The sequence below is a fragment of the Garra rufa genome, chromosome 10 (assembly GCF_049309525.1).
Source record: "Garra rufa chromosome 10, GarRuf1.0, whole genome shotgun sequence".
NCBI classification, from domain to species: domain Eukaryota; kingdom Metazoa; phylum Chordata; class Actinopteri; order Cypriniformes; family Cyprinidae; genus Garra; species Garra rufa.
This window is the reverse complement of record NC_133370.1, coordinates 11540818-11556442: the sequence shown is the minus strand read 5'-3', so window position 1 is coordinate 11556442 and position 15625 is coordinate 11540818. Positions and strand designations below refer to the sequence as shown.

Here is a 15625-nt window from a genome sequence, read left to right as displayed (position 1 = left end):
TGGGGTTACTTCCTCTAGTAGGACGAAACTCTGTGTGACCTCACAACGCCTCTGCTCTGTCGCCAATTTCAGCAGTGGCCACATTGTCGTAACTGCCAGCAACGCTGCCGGGGAGAGTCAAGACTCTGTGCCTGTTTTAGGTAAGTAAGTGGTGTTAGAGAACAGGAATCAAATGTTAGAGCAGTTGTAGACATAGGATTGTCAAAACCTTGCTTTGGTGAAGTCTTGTCACCTTTGACCTTGTCCATACTTTGGCAGTGACAGCAGGTCGCAGGAGGAGGAGGTGAGACCTGGCACAAAGTGAGAAAGGTGAGTTCATGCTAAACAAAAGCAGAAAATGTGTAAGTCTTGAAAAGGTTTCTGGTATTAACTCTTGGTTCTCTCCACACTAGGCCTGACCAACCCTGAGAGAAAGCTTTTATCTCATCGCACTCTTTTGCTACTAAGAATTCCTGCACTTGCCTAAGAATTCTTGAAACTCTGTGATACTTAACTTTATTGCATGTTACATATATTCTGGTTAAAGGTTAATTTAAAAAAAATATTTAAGGGTGACATAGACTGACTGGGTAAAAGATTAACATTATTTCTTTCTAAAATGTTTTCTGAAATCTGTTGTTTCTGGCTGAAGGATTTTCTACGCAATGCCAAATATTTTAACAAAAAAGTCTTATATAAATATGTATTCCTATGTTTTGTATGATTAGAGTTATATTAAATACAGAAAGCATTTCTCCATGTGATCAGTCTTATAAATTATGACATGTAAAGCACATGTAAAATAAATCAACCATACACAAAACACCTGCTGTTCTTATAAAATGAATGTTCTTACAAAGAACTGACAAGGGCTTTGTATTTAGCATCTTTGAGTGAATAAACTACTCATCCCATGAACCAACGCAACTGATAACAGATTCAGTTGATACAATATGAAACTACTGAATATTTTTTAAATATAAAACAATACATTTTATTACATTTACAGCTTAATTTAAAATATTAATACTTGTACAAGTAATTAAAGAGTAGGACTGACTAGATTACATCACAATGCTTCATGGGAATGGGTAGCCACTATTTTTCTTAACTATAGCAACTTCTCAGACTTCTTTGTTATTATGCATAGTACTGTAAAAATAAAGTTGAAATCATACAGCAAATACACGTCTTAATTCATCAACCTAATATCTCAAAACCAATATCTCAATTGTCTTCAAAGTTTGGCATGCCAACACAAACCATCAACCTCTGAAGAAAATGAGTGATATTTTTACTTACAGAACTTAGCTTTGCAAAATGACATGACAAATATACAACTGAGCAATATCGTTTCATACAAGAATTTTATTAGAAAATGAGATGCAACAGAGCAATGAAACAGCACAATGTCAGCACAGCTTTCAGCGGCCCGTGCCACGAACTCAACTCTGTGATAGCTCTGTTGAAATTTTAAAACATTCTCTGAGCTCTATGTACAAAGCCATTTGTGAAAATCCAGAAAACGAATTGGGGGAGAACGAGGATTTAAAAAAAGGATTTTAAAATGTCATTTTCAGTTTGGACATCTGTAAAGGGCAACTGAGAGAAAATGACATTTTCTGATGTCTACACAAGTGGCCATTAACAGTGCAGAAAAAAAAAATCCAGTCTTTTCCATTTGCTTACTTCAACACAAGTGGTGCACAGGAGGATTAAAGATAAAGACATTAAGTAATAAGAGAAGGACTGGAATAAAGGTACAGAGGGAATTCGAGAGAACAGAAGGGAGAGACTTGGATCAAGGAGACTCTGCTCGAACACTGTTTGTTCTTTCTCCTGGTTCAGGACTGTGACGATCTTGTTTTACATGTTCTCTTCCATTGCTGGGTTCTCGACGGTGCAATCTCTCTTTGCTCCGACTGCGTTTATGTGAGCGTTCCTTACTATGGCTGTGTTTCCTGTTTCTCTCCTCCCCTGCTTCCTGCCTGCTCCTGCTGCTTGAGCGAGAACGTTTCTTGCTAGGTCGTTCGGTTTTGTGCTTCCTGTCTCTGCTTCTGCTCCTTGAACGTTTACTCCTCTTTTCTTCCCTGTGCTTCCTATCCTCCTTATCTTCTTTGTGCCTCCTTTCTTCCCCTTCTCCTTTACTCCTCTTGTCTTTTGACCTCTCCCCATCTTTATGGTGATCTCTGTCTTTCCTGCGACTACGCTCTCTCTCACTCTCTGCCTCCCTCTCTTTATCTCTGTCTTTCCTCTCGTTCCGCTTCTCTCGACTGGCGCTGCGACTCCGGCGTCGTTCCCTGCTGCGACTGCGTCGGCGTTCTGTGGTTCGGTCTGGTGTTCTGGAGCGTCTTCTATCTCTGTCTCTCTCCCTGTCCCTCTCTCTTTCTCTATCTCTGTCTCTATCCCGGTCCTTTCCCTCTCGTTCTTTGCGCTGCCGGTCTCGTTCTCTCTCCAGTTCACGGTCGAAGCTGGCGCCTTGTTTTTCTCTGTGATGGCTGCGACTCCGCGAACGATTTTGGGAACTTTTGGGACTTGGACTTCTTTTAGGTGTCCTAAACACACACAAACACAAATAAAAATATTAAACCACACAAAAATATACACTAGAACCCACAGGTAACTTTGACAAGTAGAGGTGAGTGGAAAAGCAATACCTGCATTCAGATTAAATGTAGGCATTACAACATTGCAAGGTAACTATATGAAAGACAGAATCTGATATAGAAAAGCATTAGTCAAAGCAGAAATAAGAGCATTTTTAAAAAACAACTAAAGGTGTGTAAACTTTTTTTTTTTTTTTAAAGAAAACAATTTTGGGCTAATTGCTCAAGTTTTACACAGAGTAACTGTATTTTTTTTAAACGTTTAAAACTATGTCAACTCATATGGGATTGAAGACATCAGTCACACTTGCTTTGAAGGAAAATTTATACATTCTACATGATGTTGTAAACATTCATAAGCCATCCATATACAAAAATGAAATTAAAATAGAATTTACGCGGAATTTTCAAACTTTGGACAAACAAGTCAAATAAACACTGATAGAATTATATTACTTAATGTAATTATACTACTAAAATTAATAAAACAGCACAATAGTGTGTAAGTAACGCATTATTGTAAACAATCAATTTTCAGTTAAAACTGGTAAATAAATCAAAAGTAGGTCGGTACATTTAAATCAAAAAGTGATAGGGATTAATGTATGTGAATAATAATCCTCAAAATACTATTTAAATTTGAAACAAGTCAAATAAACACTGATAGAATTATATTACTTAATGTAATTATACTACTAAAATTAATAAAACATTACTTTTAAGGAATATTTACCAGAAAAGAGGTTTACCTGAATTGTGACCCTGGACCACAAAACCAGTCATAAGGGTAAATTGTTCGAAATTGAGATTTATAAATCTGAAAGCGGAATAAATAAGCTTCCCATTGACGCATGGTTAGTTAGAAAAGAACAATATTTGGCTGAGATACAACTTCTTGAACACTTGGAATCTGAGGGTGCCAAAAATCTAAATATTGGGAAAATTGCCTTTAAAGCTGTCCAAATCAAGCAATGCATATTACTAATCAAATTAAGATTTGATATATTTAAGGTAGGAAATATACAAAATATCTTTACGGAACATGATCTTTACTTAATATCCAAATGATTCTTGGCATAAAAGAAATTTATAATTTGGATCCATACAGTGTATTTTTGGCTATTGCTACAAATATACCTGTGCTACTTAAGACTGGTTTTGTGGTCAAGTCAAGTCACCTTTATTTATATAGCGCTGTTAACAATACAGATTGTGTCAAAGCAACTGCACAGTATTTAAACAGCACAATAGTGTGTTAGTAACGCATTATTGTAAACAATCAATTTTCAGTTAAAACTGGTCCAGGGTCACATGTGTATCATGTACTAATGTAGCGAAAAGAAAAAACACCCCCAAAAACTCAAAGACGGTCATAGATTGATAATCATTTTAGATTATATAACTGTGGCTGTAAGGTAATAGTCACAAATTTGATGAAAAAATTTACATTAGGAAAAAAACAAGCTATTTTCTGTCTTCAAATGTAACTCATTAGGATTGGACAACATTTAGCTGAGATACAACCATTTGAAAATCTGGAGTCTGAGGGTGCCAAAAATCTAAATATTGAGAATATTGCCTTTAAAGTTGCCCAAATGAAGTTCTTAGCAATGCGTATTATTAAACGAAAATTAAAATTTGATATATTTACAGTAGGAAATTTACAAAATATCTTCATGGAACATGATCTTTTTTTGGCATATATTTGGCATAAAAGAAAAATCATTAATTTTGACCCATACAATTGTTGGCTATTGTTGCTACTCAAGAGGTTTTGTGGTCCCGGGTCACAATTTATTTACCAGAAAAATGTAATTACACAACACAGTATTTCTGGCAAAAAAATGAAATGATTTAGTTTTTTTTATTATTATTTAGAGATGCTTTTGATTATTACAAAAGCATGTCATGAAACCATTAATATGGAATCCAGAAAAATAATGGAAAATACAGATTTCAGTAAAAATAAAACTAATTTTTGGTTAAAAATTGCTGTTAAATTCTGAACATTTCATGATTTAAATCAATTAGACACGCTTCTTGATTAATAAAGTTTAGTTTAACCATTAAAAGAGAGTCTAGAAAAATGAAAAGGGAAAAAACAGAATCTAGAAAAAAAGAACTTGGAAAAAAAAAAATGAATTTGGAATTTTTTTATTTTTTTTTTAAGTAATTTCATAAGGCCCTACATGTACCAGCAATAACCAACAACATGACAAATGAGTTGGTCTTAAATCCAACAATGCCAATTGTGTGTCCATTACACAACCACTTACAAAAATAGCAAGTACCACATAAGGTAAAACTAAAACAATCCAGTATTCTTTGTTTTATTTACAGAGACATTATGGCTTGTCTTGAACAGCTAGTTCATTTAAAATGGTTGGTGATCATTTAAAAGAGCTGTACAAAACCTGCATTCTTACATCGCCACAAACACTCATCACTACTGATCTGGTCAGCCAAATAATCTCATCCCGCCCACACACAACGAATGTACCTGGAACGGCGCCTATCTCCATGCCTTCCCGAATCGGCCGGTGCTGCTGCTGCTGCCGCTGCCTCCTCTTCATCCTGCTCTTCTTTTTGTGGAGGTTTACGTGGTCGGCCCTTCATGTGCTGGTCGATTGCTTTCTGCACAGGAACAGGTATTCGTGGGAACAATGTTGAGAACCATTCCAGCTTGGTCAGGAAGGAGCGGAGCATCTCTCCGATCGTCATTACGCAGCCTCCTCCAGCCTTCACGTCCAACTCCTGATCACAGAGACAAAGAGGAGCAAAAGCATTAACAACAAAATCACAAACACAGAACAGTACACCCAGACATGCACTTATCGCACAACCTCTGGTTAACGCTAAAGATTAGACTGTACACTGTCCTGAATAAAATGCTTCATTCGTGATGACCAAATACTGAGTCTTCACCTCTGCTCTCACTTGACTTAATATTCTATGGAAGCCTGCTTCTGCCACTGAATATTATAAAGATAACTGTGACTCTTTAATCTCACAATTGTTTTTTTTTCCGCATTTCTGACAATTGTTCTCAGATTTTAGATAACTCAATTTTGAGAAATAAAGTTGCAATTCCGATAAAGTTGTGAAAAAGTTTTTATTTTTACAATTGTGATTTAGATATAAACTCACAATTCTGAGAACATATCTTTTATGTCTTTTTCCCCCTTATAATTGCGAGTTTACATCTCAAGTCAGAATTGCATACAAAAAGAAAAAAAAAAAACTGACATAAACTTGCATTTGTGAGAAAAAAGTCAGAAATGTGAGATATAAACTTATATCATGCATTTCTGACTTTATATTTCGCAATTGCGAGTTTACATCTTACAATTGTGAGAAAAAAAGTCTGAATTGCCTGAAAAAAGTAAAAATCGCTAAATATAAACTCGCATTTGCAAGAAAAAAAGTCTGAATAGCGAGGTAAACTTATATCACGCAATTCTGACTTTATAATTCGTAATTGCGAGTTTACGTCTCGCAATTCTGAGAAAAGTCAAAAGAAGTCAAAAAAGTAAAAATTGTGAAATATAAATTTGCCTTTGCGTGAAAAACTTCAGAATTGCCAGATAAATTTATATCACGCAATTCTGACTTTAAAATTTTAAATTGCAAATCTCACAATTGAGAAAAAAGCCAGAATTGCCTGAAAAAAAAAAGTTAAAATTGTGAGATATAAACTCACATTTGAATTAAAATTTGAGATTAAAAAGTTGCAGTAATCTTTTTTCCATGATTTATCCAGTGGCAGAGAAACAGGCATCCATGACTGACAGGTGCACCAAGTATTTTTGTTGTTTGCTTCACTGACCGTCATCTTGGATCATGTAATAACAATCGGCAATTCCACTGTATAAATTCCTTGATCACTAGTAAAAATAATCATTATTTCATAATGGACCTTTAGTGCACCTTTAATTTAAGTGGGATAGTTTAACAGTTTAAACCACTGCTTCAAAATAATAAGCTTCCACAATGTTTCTTACTATGCAATGACTCAAATTAGGTGCGATGCTGAGGATGTCGTAGGCCAGCTGACATATATGCTGTACCGGTTTTAGTGAAGGGGTGGAGTGGGTGGGGTGAGCTTGTCTAACTGCACTCACGAACGTCAGCCAAGAGTGTGGAGCACACCCTATATCCAATCCACCCGCATCACAAGGGCCATCTGGAGAGAGAACAGGGCAGTCAGCCAGAAACACACATAACCACCATCACGCCAGGCAGCAATGTCTGCTCAATGCAAATTAGATCTCCTTTTCTGGGCTATTTTTGAAATGGATAATATATTACCAACTCCTTTACAGGTAAGAGTGGGCGTGCAGGGGCATAAGAGATGAGCCAGCACCCAGTAATGGATATCTGATATTTACAGTCAAATATAAACGTCTCTATAAATCACGGAGACATGCTGCACACTTATCTGGACTATATAGAGAATACTGCATGCAATTTACATTTAATCACCATAGAACTTTACATTTAGCTCAAAGGACCATTTGCTAAGAGTTTGTGCTGATCTCAGAACAGACATGGCTTACCGAGTGAACTTGCCACCACAAATGCAGCTGTATCTGTGCATCTCAAGAGGAACATTAAGCCAAATGAGGTCAAAGGTTGAAGAACAGCAATGTGCATCACAATCAGCATTTGGCCTAAAGCTTTCTGGGTACATTAGAAATATGAGAGAGAGATAAAGGCATTACCCGTGGTGACATACCTCCTCGTCGTCAAGGAACTCATCATACCAGTCAACCAAGTCAGGAGGAGGTTGAGTATACCTAAAATACACAGATTTGACATTATAAACACATATTCATTAAGACCAGAAAATATGCACCATTCAAACAAACAATGTGGCTTGACCTAAATACTTATGAGATCATCATCTAAAATACAGCAGTTGGAGTACTTCTGCTCTACATATTCATATTTCTCTGCTAAATTTAGTGCAAGAACTTTATTATTCAAAGTAGTTCACTTAAATGAACCTCTATGGGCAGGGTTCAAAGTGATGTTCACTTCCAAAACAAAAATTTACAGATACTCACCCCCTTGTCATCCAAGGTGTTCATGTTTTTAATTCTTCAGTCGTAAAGAAACTGTTTCTTGAGGAAAACCTTTAAGAAATGTTGTACATATAGTGGACTTCTATGGTGCCCGCAAGTTTTAACTTCCAAAATGCAGTTTCAAAGGGCTCTAAACGATCCCAGCTGACAAAGAAAGGTCTTATCCAGTAAAACAATCTGTTATTTTCTAAAAAAAAAAAAGAAAAAAAAAGAAAAAATACAATTGATATACTTTTTAACCTCAAATGCTCATCTTGGTTCTGCGGTGTGCATGTGTACTCTGTGAATTCCGGTTCAATACAGTTAGGGTATGTCAAAAACTCTCATCTCATTTTCCTTCTACATTCTTTGCACGTTCACTTTGTAAACACTGGGTCAGTACTTCTGCAGCGATGTAGGGCAAAGTCGGAGGTGAAAATGAGATTTTTGACCTAACCTTACTGTATTAAAATATAGTACATATGTACATCACAGAGCTAGACAAAATGAGCATTTGAGGTTAAAAAGTATAACAATTGTATTAGGGCTGCATGATTGATCGACGGCGATTGTTGTGCACATTTTGTCAATAAAGCCAGTTCTGTGATTAGCCGTTAATCTCCAGCACCTGTTTTGAGATGGTGCAGCATGTAGTACACAGAGCCATAGTTCACTTAGAAGCAGAGGTCGCGTTAACCGAAAATTCTCCGTCATTGACGGAATATTTTTAGCAATGACGGAAAAATCTGAAGGCCGTCCGTCACTTTGACAGATTACGCTGAGGGTGATCTATTGTAAATTGTAGCTGTAATTCCCACTCCTGTCCAGTTGGTGGCGAGTGCGCTCCAGTGTGGCAGCAGATCACTGGATCAGAACAAAAACTAAATTGTCACAAGTCTTTTGTTATGCGTTTGATTATGCACAGGCGACTACACAGAAGCTACGACGATATATCAAGCCACATTAAAGAGTGCCAAAACGGTATTTATTGCTTGAATTTCCTAATAAAATCTACAGAATTTGAAATTTGAGACTTTGTTTCATTGCAATATATTGGATGGGAGGCGCACTATGTACTGTGTCAGTATTGTTCAGTTATCAGCTGAAAACGGCATAGACCAAAAGATCGACTGAGATTTACAAATCGATATTGGTCATAAATATATATATTATATAATTTTAAAATGTTAAAATAGCTGTCACTGTGGGTTGTGGTGTTATACATGAAGTTACACAGTCTTATCTGTTCATCTGTACTCTTGAAAAAAAATGCCTATATCGTCCTGTTGGTTCATAATTAAAAATGAAAATGTGAACAAAAACAAATGCAATTAAATGTGTTATTATAATTAAAATATGAAAATTAAAATGACGGGTAATGATTGATTATGACGGATTTTTTCCGACCCTGTCCGTCAAAATGACGGATAATGTTAAAGTCTAACGCAACCTCTGCTTAGAAGACCTAATCGCGTTCATAATCGAAATCGATTTAATCGCACGATTATGCAATCGAAAATAAATAATTTGCAATAATGAGAGCTGTTTGTGTAGCTTCTCAGTGAACTATGGCGCTGTGTAAAAAATGGTGCTACATCTCAAAGCACGTGAAAATTCCACCTCAAATAATATTTTTACTCCAAACTTAATTCATAACTTCAGTCGAGTGTTTGAAATTAATCCTTCTGTGAAATGATGTGGCTTCTAACACATAACGCACTGAACATAGCTCATATTATTCTAAGCAGTGATGAAGGCATTGCAGTACAAATATACTTTATTAAAATTAGAACACGAACTTCAGTAAACAATATATTGTCGTAGTCGTGTGTTTATTAGTCACATTGAATCAGTGAAAGCAATTCAATCTGTATATAGATATATTCAGCTGCAGCGATATGTATTTTCTAGATCTTCTCTTGTTTTTGGCGTTTCCAAGATAGAGCGCTCTCTGGCCTCTGGATGAAGATTCACTGCTGATCACATAGAAATGGAAATCACAGGTCAACCCCGCTTCACTAAAAGATACGCATGACAATCGCAGCTTCCGATTAATCATGATTGCGATTTCATTTCGATTTATCGTGCAGCCCTAAATTGTATTTTTTTTTTTTAAATAACCGATTGTTGCACTAGATAAGACCCTTCTTTCACAGCCAAGTTCGTTTAGAGCCCTTTGAAGCTGCATTTAAACTGCATTTTGGAAGTTATGGGCACCATAGAAGTCCACTATATGAAGAACATTCCTGAAACAATTTCTTTACAACTAAAGAAAGACAGACATTAACTTCTTGGATGACAAGGGAGTAAGTAAATAAATTATCTGTACATTTTTGTTCCAGAAGTGAACTTCCCCTTTAAGAAACATGAAGTGACTTTTCTAACTGTTACGAAAATGTTCTGATTCATACCTGATGTACATGAAGCCCAGTGACCTAATATAGGGCGAATCTGTGTGAGTGATGAGCCCCATCACTTGTTTGCGGGTCAGTTTCAGCGTAAACAGCTTATACAGCAAGCAAAACGCAGTGGACACAATCCCACCGGTCCCGACTCCTCGAACCTGCAAAACATACGTCATGTGATTTAAAGCTAGACTTACATTCTGCTTAAGTGAAGAGCTTGATTGAATTCATCAAATTAAAAAAGATGACGGGAGGATGAAGTCGAGGACGTTTCAAGGCACGTACTTCTACTTACCCCTCCGCACATTCCCGTCTGCCCCGCAGTCTTCCTGCTGCCTTTTTCCCATGGCTCCATATGGTTGACCTGAGAAGGAAACAAATCACATTCTGACACAAAGCAATGATTAAAGAACAAATCCAACTAATAACTAACTGTTAATATACTTATACTTGAACTACAAAATCATGCATAATTGTGAAAAAGGAGTTCACAATCTTTGCATTTTGTCAAAAGTTACTAGAGGTTCTGTAGGAACAATAAACGACCATTGACACAAAGAACTAGAACTTTAATTTAATCGTTCTAATTCTAATAGACCAATTCAGTGTTTGCAAACAGTGATGACAGGTTTTGTAGTTAGAACTTATCTGGTTGCAGAAAATGATGGTTTTCAAGTGGCAGTCTATGGAGCCATGGAATAAAAGAAGAAAAACAGGTAAATTTGAGTTTATATTTCAAAATTCTGATTTTATTCTCACAATTCTGAAAGTAAATCTCACAATTCTGATAAGAAAAACCAACTCATTCTTTTTTTCCCCTCGGTTATGGCTTTTTTCCCAAGAAGATTTGACAAACTCACTATTGTTTAGTTAAAGCCAAACTAGGAAATATAAACTTGCATTTGCGAGAAATAAAATAAATGTTATGTAATATGTTAATGGTAATAGTTTAAAATTTTACGTCATGCTGTAACTGTAGGTATTATAATACAATGCGTCCCCCACGAACAGCATATGTGAATATTATGTAGACATGTTGTTTAAATCAAACATATGCTTTGAAAGTAGCGCAATCACAGCAGTTTTCATCCACAGTCTGTCCATTTAAATGGCTCTTTAACTTCAAATGGAATCTTTGATGACAGTATTCTATACAAAATTATTTGCATTCCGATTCTGGCATCAAAAGGCACAAATTGTATTTTTTTTCTCTTATTCCATGGATTGTACCCGTTTCACTCCTCTTGTTGTCAGTGATTTTCTGCCACAAATATGTGCACACAGCTGCAGGTGCCGCAACTTACAAATTGGTTTATAAAATAAGTTCACAGCACAGATATAACACATGGGAACAGTGATTTGCTAAAAACCTATGGGCTCAGTCACTATTTACCTCTGTTCAAATGTTTTTCCATAAAATTTACTAAAAAATGGTGACTTAAAGGGATAGTTCACCCAAAAATGAAAATTTGATGTTTATCTGCTTACCCCCAGGGCATCCAAGATGTAGGTGACTTGGTTTCCTCAGCAGAACACAAACGAAGATTTTTAACGAAAGCCGGTGCAGTCTGCCAGCCAAATAATGGACGTGGATGGGCACCAGACCTTTAAAAGTAAACAAATAACATGCACAGACAAATCCAAATTACACCCTGCGGCTCGTGACGATACACTGATGTCTTAAGACACGAAACGATCGGGTTTTGCGAGAAACTAAACTGTATTTATAGCTTTTTTTACCTTTGATACACAGCCACGTCCATCTGTCCTGAGCACGAGCTTGTCATCCGGATCGTTACACGTACGCGCTCTGGTGTAGAATACGCAAACACCGTAAGAGGAAATCTGTGAAAAGTCCCGGATGAGTTTGCGCAAGCAAACGTAATCTTTTAGCTTTAAATTGGTTTGAACAATCAGGATAAGCGCAAATATTTACCATTTTGAATAGCCGCTATACCCACAATCTCTGTGCACTGTGTAAACAATGAATGTTGTATTCATGCGACAGATCGCTTCCGGCGTTTGCGTATACTACACCAGAGCGCGTTCACATGTGTAATGATCCGGATGACAAGCTTGTGCCCAGGACAGATGGACATTGCTGTGTATCAAAGGTAAAAAATGATATAAATACTGTTCAGTTTTTTTTGCAAAAACCGATTGTTTCGTGTCTTAGGACATCAATGTATCGTCACGAGTCACAGGGTGTAATTTGGATTTGTCTGTGCATGTTTTTGTTTACTTTTAAAGGTCTGGTGCCCATCCACTCACATTATTTGGCTGATCGACTGCACCGGTTTTCGTTAAAAATCTTTGTTTGTGTTCTGCTGAGGAAACAAAGTCACCTACATCTTGGATGCCCTGGGGGTAAGCAGATAAACATCAAATTTTCATTTTTGGGTGAACTATCCCTTTAAGCTGTCATTCTGTCTATAACACTTTCCCCCGGTTTCACAGACAAGGCTTAACCATAGTCTAAGACTTAAATGTAAGTCTGAGCTGTTTCAACTGAAAGAAAATTGCACTGACTGATCTTAAATTATATCAGTGCCTTTGCTTTGTCTCAAGATGCTCACCAGTAATGTGTTTTTCTAAGCATGTTTATAAACATTACTTAAATGTCCTAATTGAACTATGGGCTAATCCTGGCTAAGTCTAAGCCCTGTCTGTGAAACCAGGCCTTTATATCTGTCCCTGAACCACAAAACCTAAGTAGCACAGGTATATTTGTAATAGCCAAAAACACATTGTATGGGTTCAAATTTATATTCTTCTTTTATGCCAAAAATCATTAGGACATTCAGTAAATATCGTCCATGAAGATATTTTGTACATTTCCTACCGTAAATATATCAAAATGTAATTTTTGATTAGTAATATGCATTACTAAGAACTATTTTCTCAATATTTACGATTTTTTGCTCCCTCAGATTCCAGATTTTCAAATAGCTGTATCCAGGTCAAATATTGACCTATCCTAAGAATACATCAATGGAAAGCTTATTTCTTATTTCAAGTGATGAATAAATCACAATTTTGTGGTCTCGGGTCACATATGTTCTACTAAATAAGTCAATTTTACTGGTTTGGACCAACATGTGGGTGAGTTAATGATGACACGTTTAATTTTTGACGTAATTAATCATTCATACAAGTATATTTTGAACTAGTTAGCAGTTAGCCTCAATGGCCTAACATGGTCTAGCTCACATAATACTAAATGTAAAAGCAAAATGCATTAATTTAAAAACTATTTAAGTCTATCATACAGAAATAAAACCAATAAGCAATATTTAAAACGCCAATGTAATACAAATAAGAAACCCGCGGGCTTCACTCGCATCGGCCCGGGTTCATTTCGCCACCTTGAAGTATATCTCGTCCACCACCTCGTGGTACGTCTTGAGCTCGTACAGCTGGACCTTGAAGTAGGGCGACGACAGGACGTTTGTCAGGATCATCGGGTTGAGGTTCATAGTCTTCTCGTTGCCCCATAACGGTAAAACATTGCCGTGTTTCCCGCCGGCCGGTTTGCTCACGGCCTGTTGCTGTTGTTGCTGCTGACTAACCGCCATGGCAGTTTCCTCACAACGCCATTAAATTACAAAACGAATGAAAAACGACCGTTCCTCTATTAAATATCGCGGCGACGCGTTCGACGAGGTGCGCGAGTGGCGGACCAACGTCTCTTAATTCATTCGAATTTGATTTTGAATCGTTTTGACCTAATCTCTGTTTTGTTACAGCACGCGAAGCGTTCAGTTATGCCGAGTTGTGGGGACAAGATGGCGCATGGAAGAGGGGCGGCGGAAAGGGATTCGAGGCTAGGGGTTGCCAAGTTGTCACAGAAAAACTCATCGTTTTTACCTCCCCAAAAAAAGAAATGAGGGAAATCCTATAAAACTACATGTACAAGTCATCTGTACTTATTGTTTTAAAAGCATTAATCTAAGATTTTTAATGTGAAATTAAAACAATGGGGTTTGTCCCGGTTTGTCCACAGGGTGGCGAAAAGCCAATTGTTAACTAAATTGCTTAGGAAGATGGTTTACAAAGGACTTGGCAACGCGGTCCTACAGTGTGGTTTGATATGGCTTGTACCTGACTGCAGATGTCTTGCAGAGTCCAAATGTGACTCTGGACCGCAAAACCAGCCTTAAGTAGCACGGGTATGTTTGTTGCAATAGCCAAAAATACATTGTATGGATTCAAATTACCCCAAATCCAAAATCATTAGGACATTAAGTAAAGATATTACATTAAGATATTACATTAATATTCCATTAAGACATTAAATTTCCTACTGTAAATGTATATAAAAAATATTTTTTGATTAGTGATATGCATTGATATGCAAGAACTTAATTTGGACAATTGTAAAGGGTATTTTTTTCAATATTTTTTTTTAGATTCCAGATTTTCAAATAGTTGTATTTCGGCCAAATATTGTCCTATCCAAACAAACCATACATCAATGAAAAGCGTATTTATTCTCGTAGGCTCAATTGAGCCTTATGACTGGCTTTGTGGTTCAGGGCCACATATAAATATTGTTGAAGGAGCTTGTATTTTTCCACATGCTCTTGGTGTTGTGAGGCAGTAATGATGTAAATTTATTTTAAGGCTAAAGCTGCATGTTTATAAGATGTGTTTATTATGATTATGGGACATGTATTATAACCCAATGTTAAAAAATAATATGTGACCCTGGGCCACAAAATCAGTCATAAGGGGATTTTTTTTTTTTTTTTTTAGTTTGTTAGGATAGGACAATATTTGGTCGAGATACAATTATTTGAAAATCTTGAATAAAAAAAAAAAAAAAAAAAATCAAAATATTAAGAAAATCACCTTTAAAGTTGTCCAAATGAAGTTCTTAGCAATGCATATTGCTAATAAAATATTAAGTTTTATTATATTTACAGTAGAACATTTACAAAATATCTTCATGGTCTTTACTTGATACCCTAATTATTTTTGGCAAAAAGAAAAATTCTATAATTTTGACCCATACAATGTTTTGTTGGCTATTGCTTATGACTGGTTTTGTGGTCAAGGGTCACATGTAAATTGTACATAAATGATCAACAGCTCAATTATAACAACATTTTTATTTCAGATGTGCAAAGACAATTACCAAGTATGGTGACAAATGAAAATTAGAACCAAATACTTTAATTATATAACGGTTTTATTATTTCTTATTAACAAAATGTCTAAAAGCAACCTATTACAGTGAAACATATATTGCATGTTGCATTTTGTCTAAAAGAATTCAGGTATATACTTCTTTTGAAACATCAGATATAGCATAATTTCTTTTACTAGTTGTTGCTATAAGAAAGTATGAACACATAAATTAATTTTTTTTTCTCCTTATATACATTCATAAAATATTACAGTTTTATAATGTACAATATGAGACCTGATAAACAGCCCTTTTTATTTGTCTTAAAATTGGCATGTCCTTTCAAACACATTTTCGCAGTAATAAACTATAAAATATCCCACATTTGCAAACCTTTTCACAAAAAAAAAAAAAAACATTAAACAGATCCTGAATTCTAGCTCA

At 36.0% G+C, this 15625-nt stretch overlaps 1 protein-coding gene across 4 annotated transcripts; it reads right to left on the bottom strand.

Annotated features, from left to right (window-relative positions):
* Nucleotides 1-1329: 1329 nt before the first annotated feature.
* On the bottom strand, nucleotides 1330-13671 carry prpf38b (pre-mRNA processing factor 38B). 4 transcript variants are annotated; one of them, XM_073849160.1, is made up of 7 exons: nucleotides 13419-13475; nucleotides 10339-10417; nucleotides 10060-10211; nucleotides 7307-7381; nucleotides 6587-6768; nucleotides 5086-5339; nucleotides 1330-2534 (listed from the first exon to the last, which is right to left on the bottom strand). In XM_073849160.1, the coding sequence occupies exons 4-7, from the start codon at nucleotides 7344-7346 to the stop codon at nucleotides 1781-1783; spliced, it is 1230 nt and encodes a 409-aa protein (XP_073705261.1). In that variant the 5' UTR covers nucleotides 7347-7381; nucleotides 10060-10211; nucleotides 10339-10417; nucleotides 13419-13475; the 3' UTR covers nucleotides 1330-1780. The 4 variants fall into 4 exon arrangements, with proteins under 4 accessions (XP_073705261.1, XP_073705258.1, XP_073705259.1 ...); XM_073849157.1 differs by lacking the exon at nucleotides 6587-6768 and having other exon boundaries at nucleotides 7321-7381; nucleotides 10349-10417; nucleotides 13419-13671; XM_073849158.1 differs by lacking the exons at nucleotides 10060-10211; nucleotides 10339-10417; nucleotides 13419-13475 and having other exon boundaries at nucleotides 7142-7377.
* Nucleotides 13672-15625: the final 1954 nt, after the last annotated feature.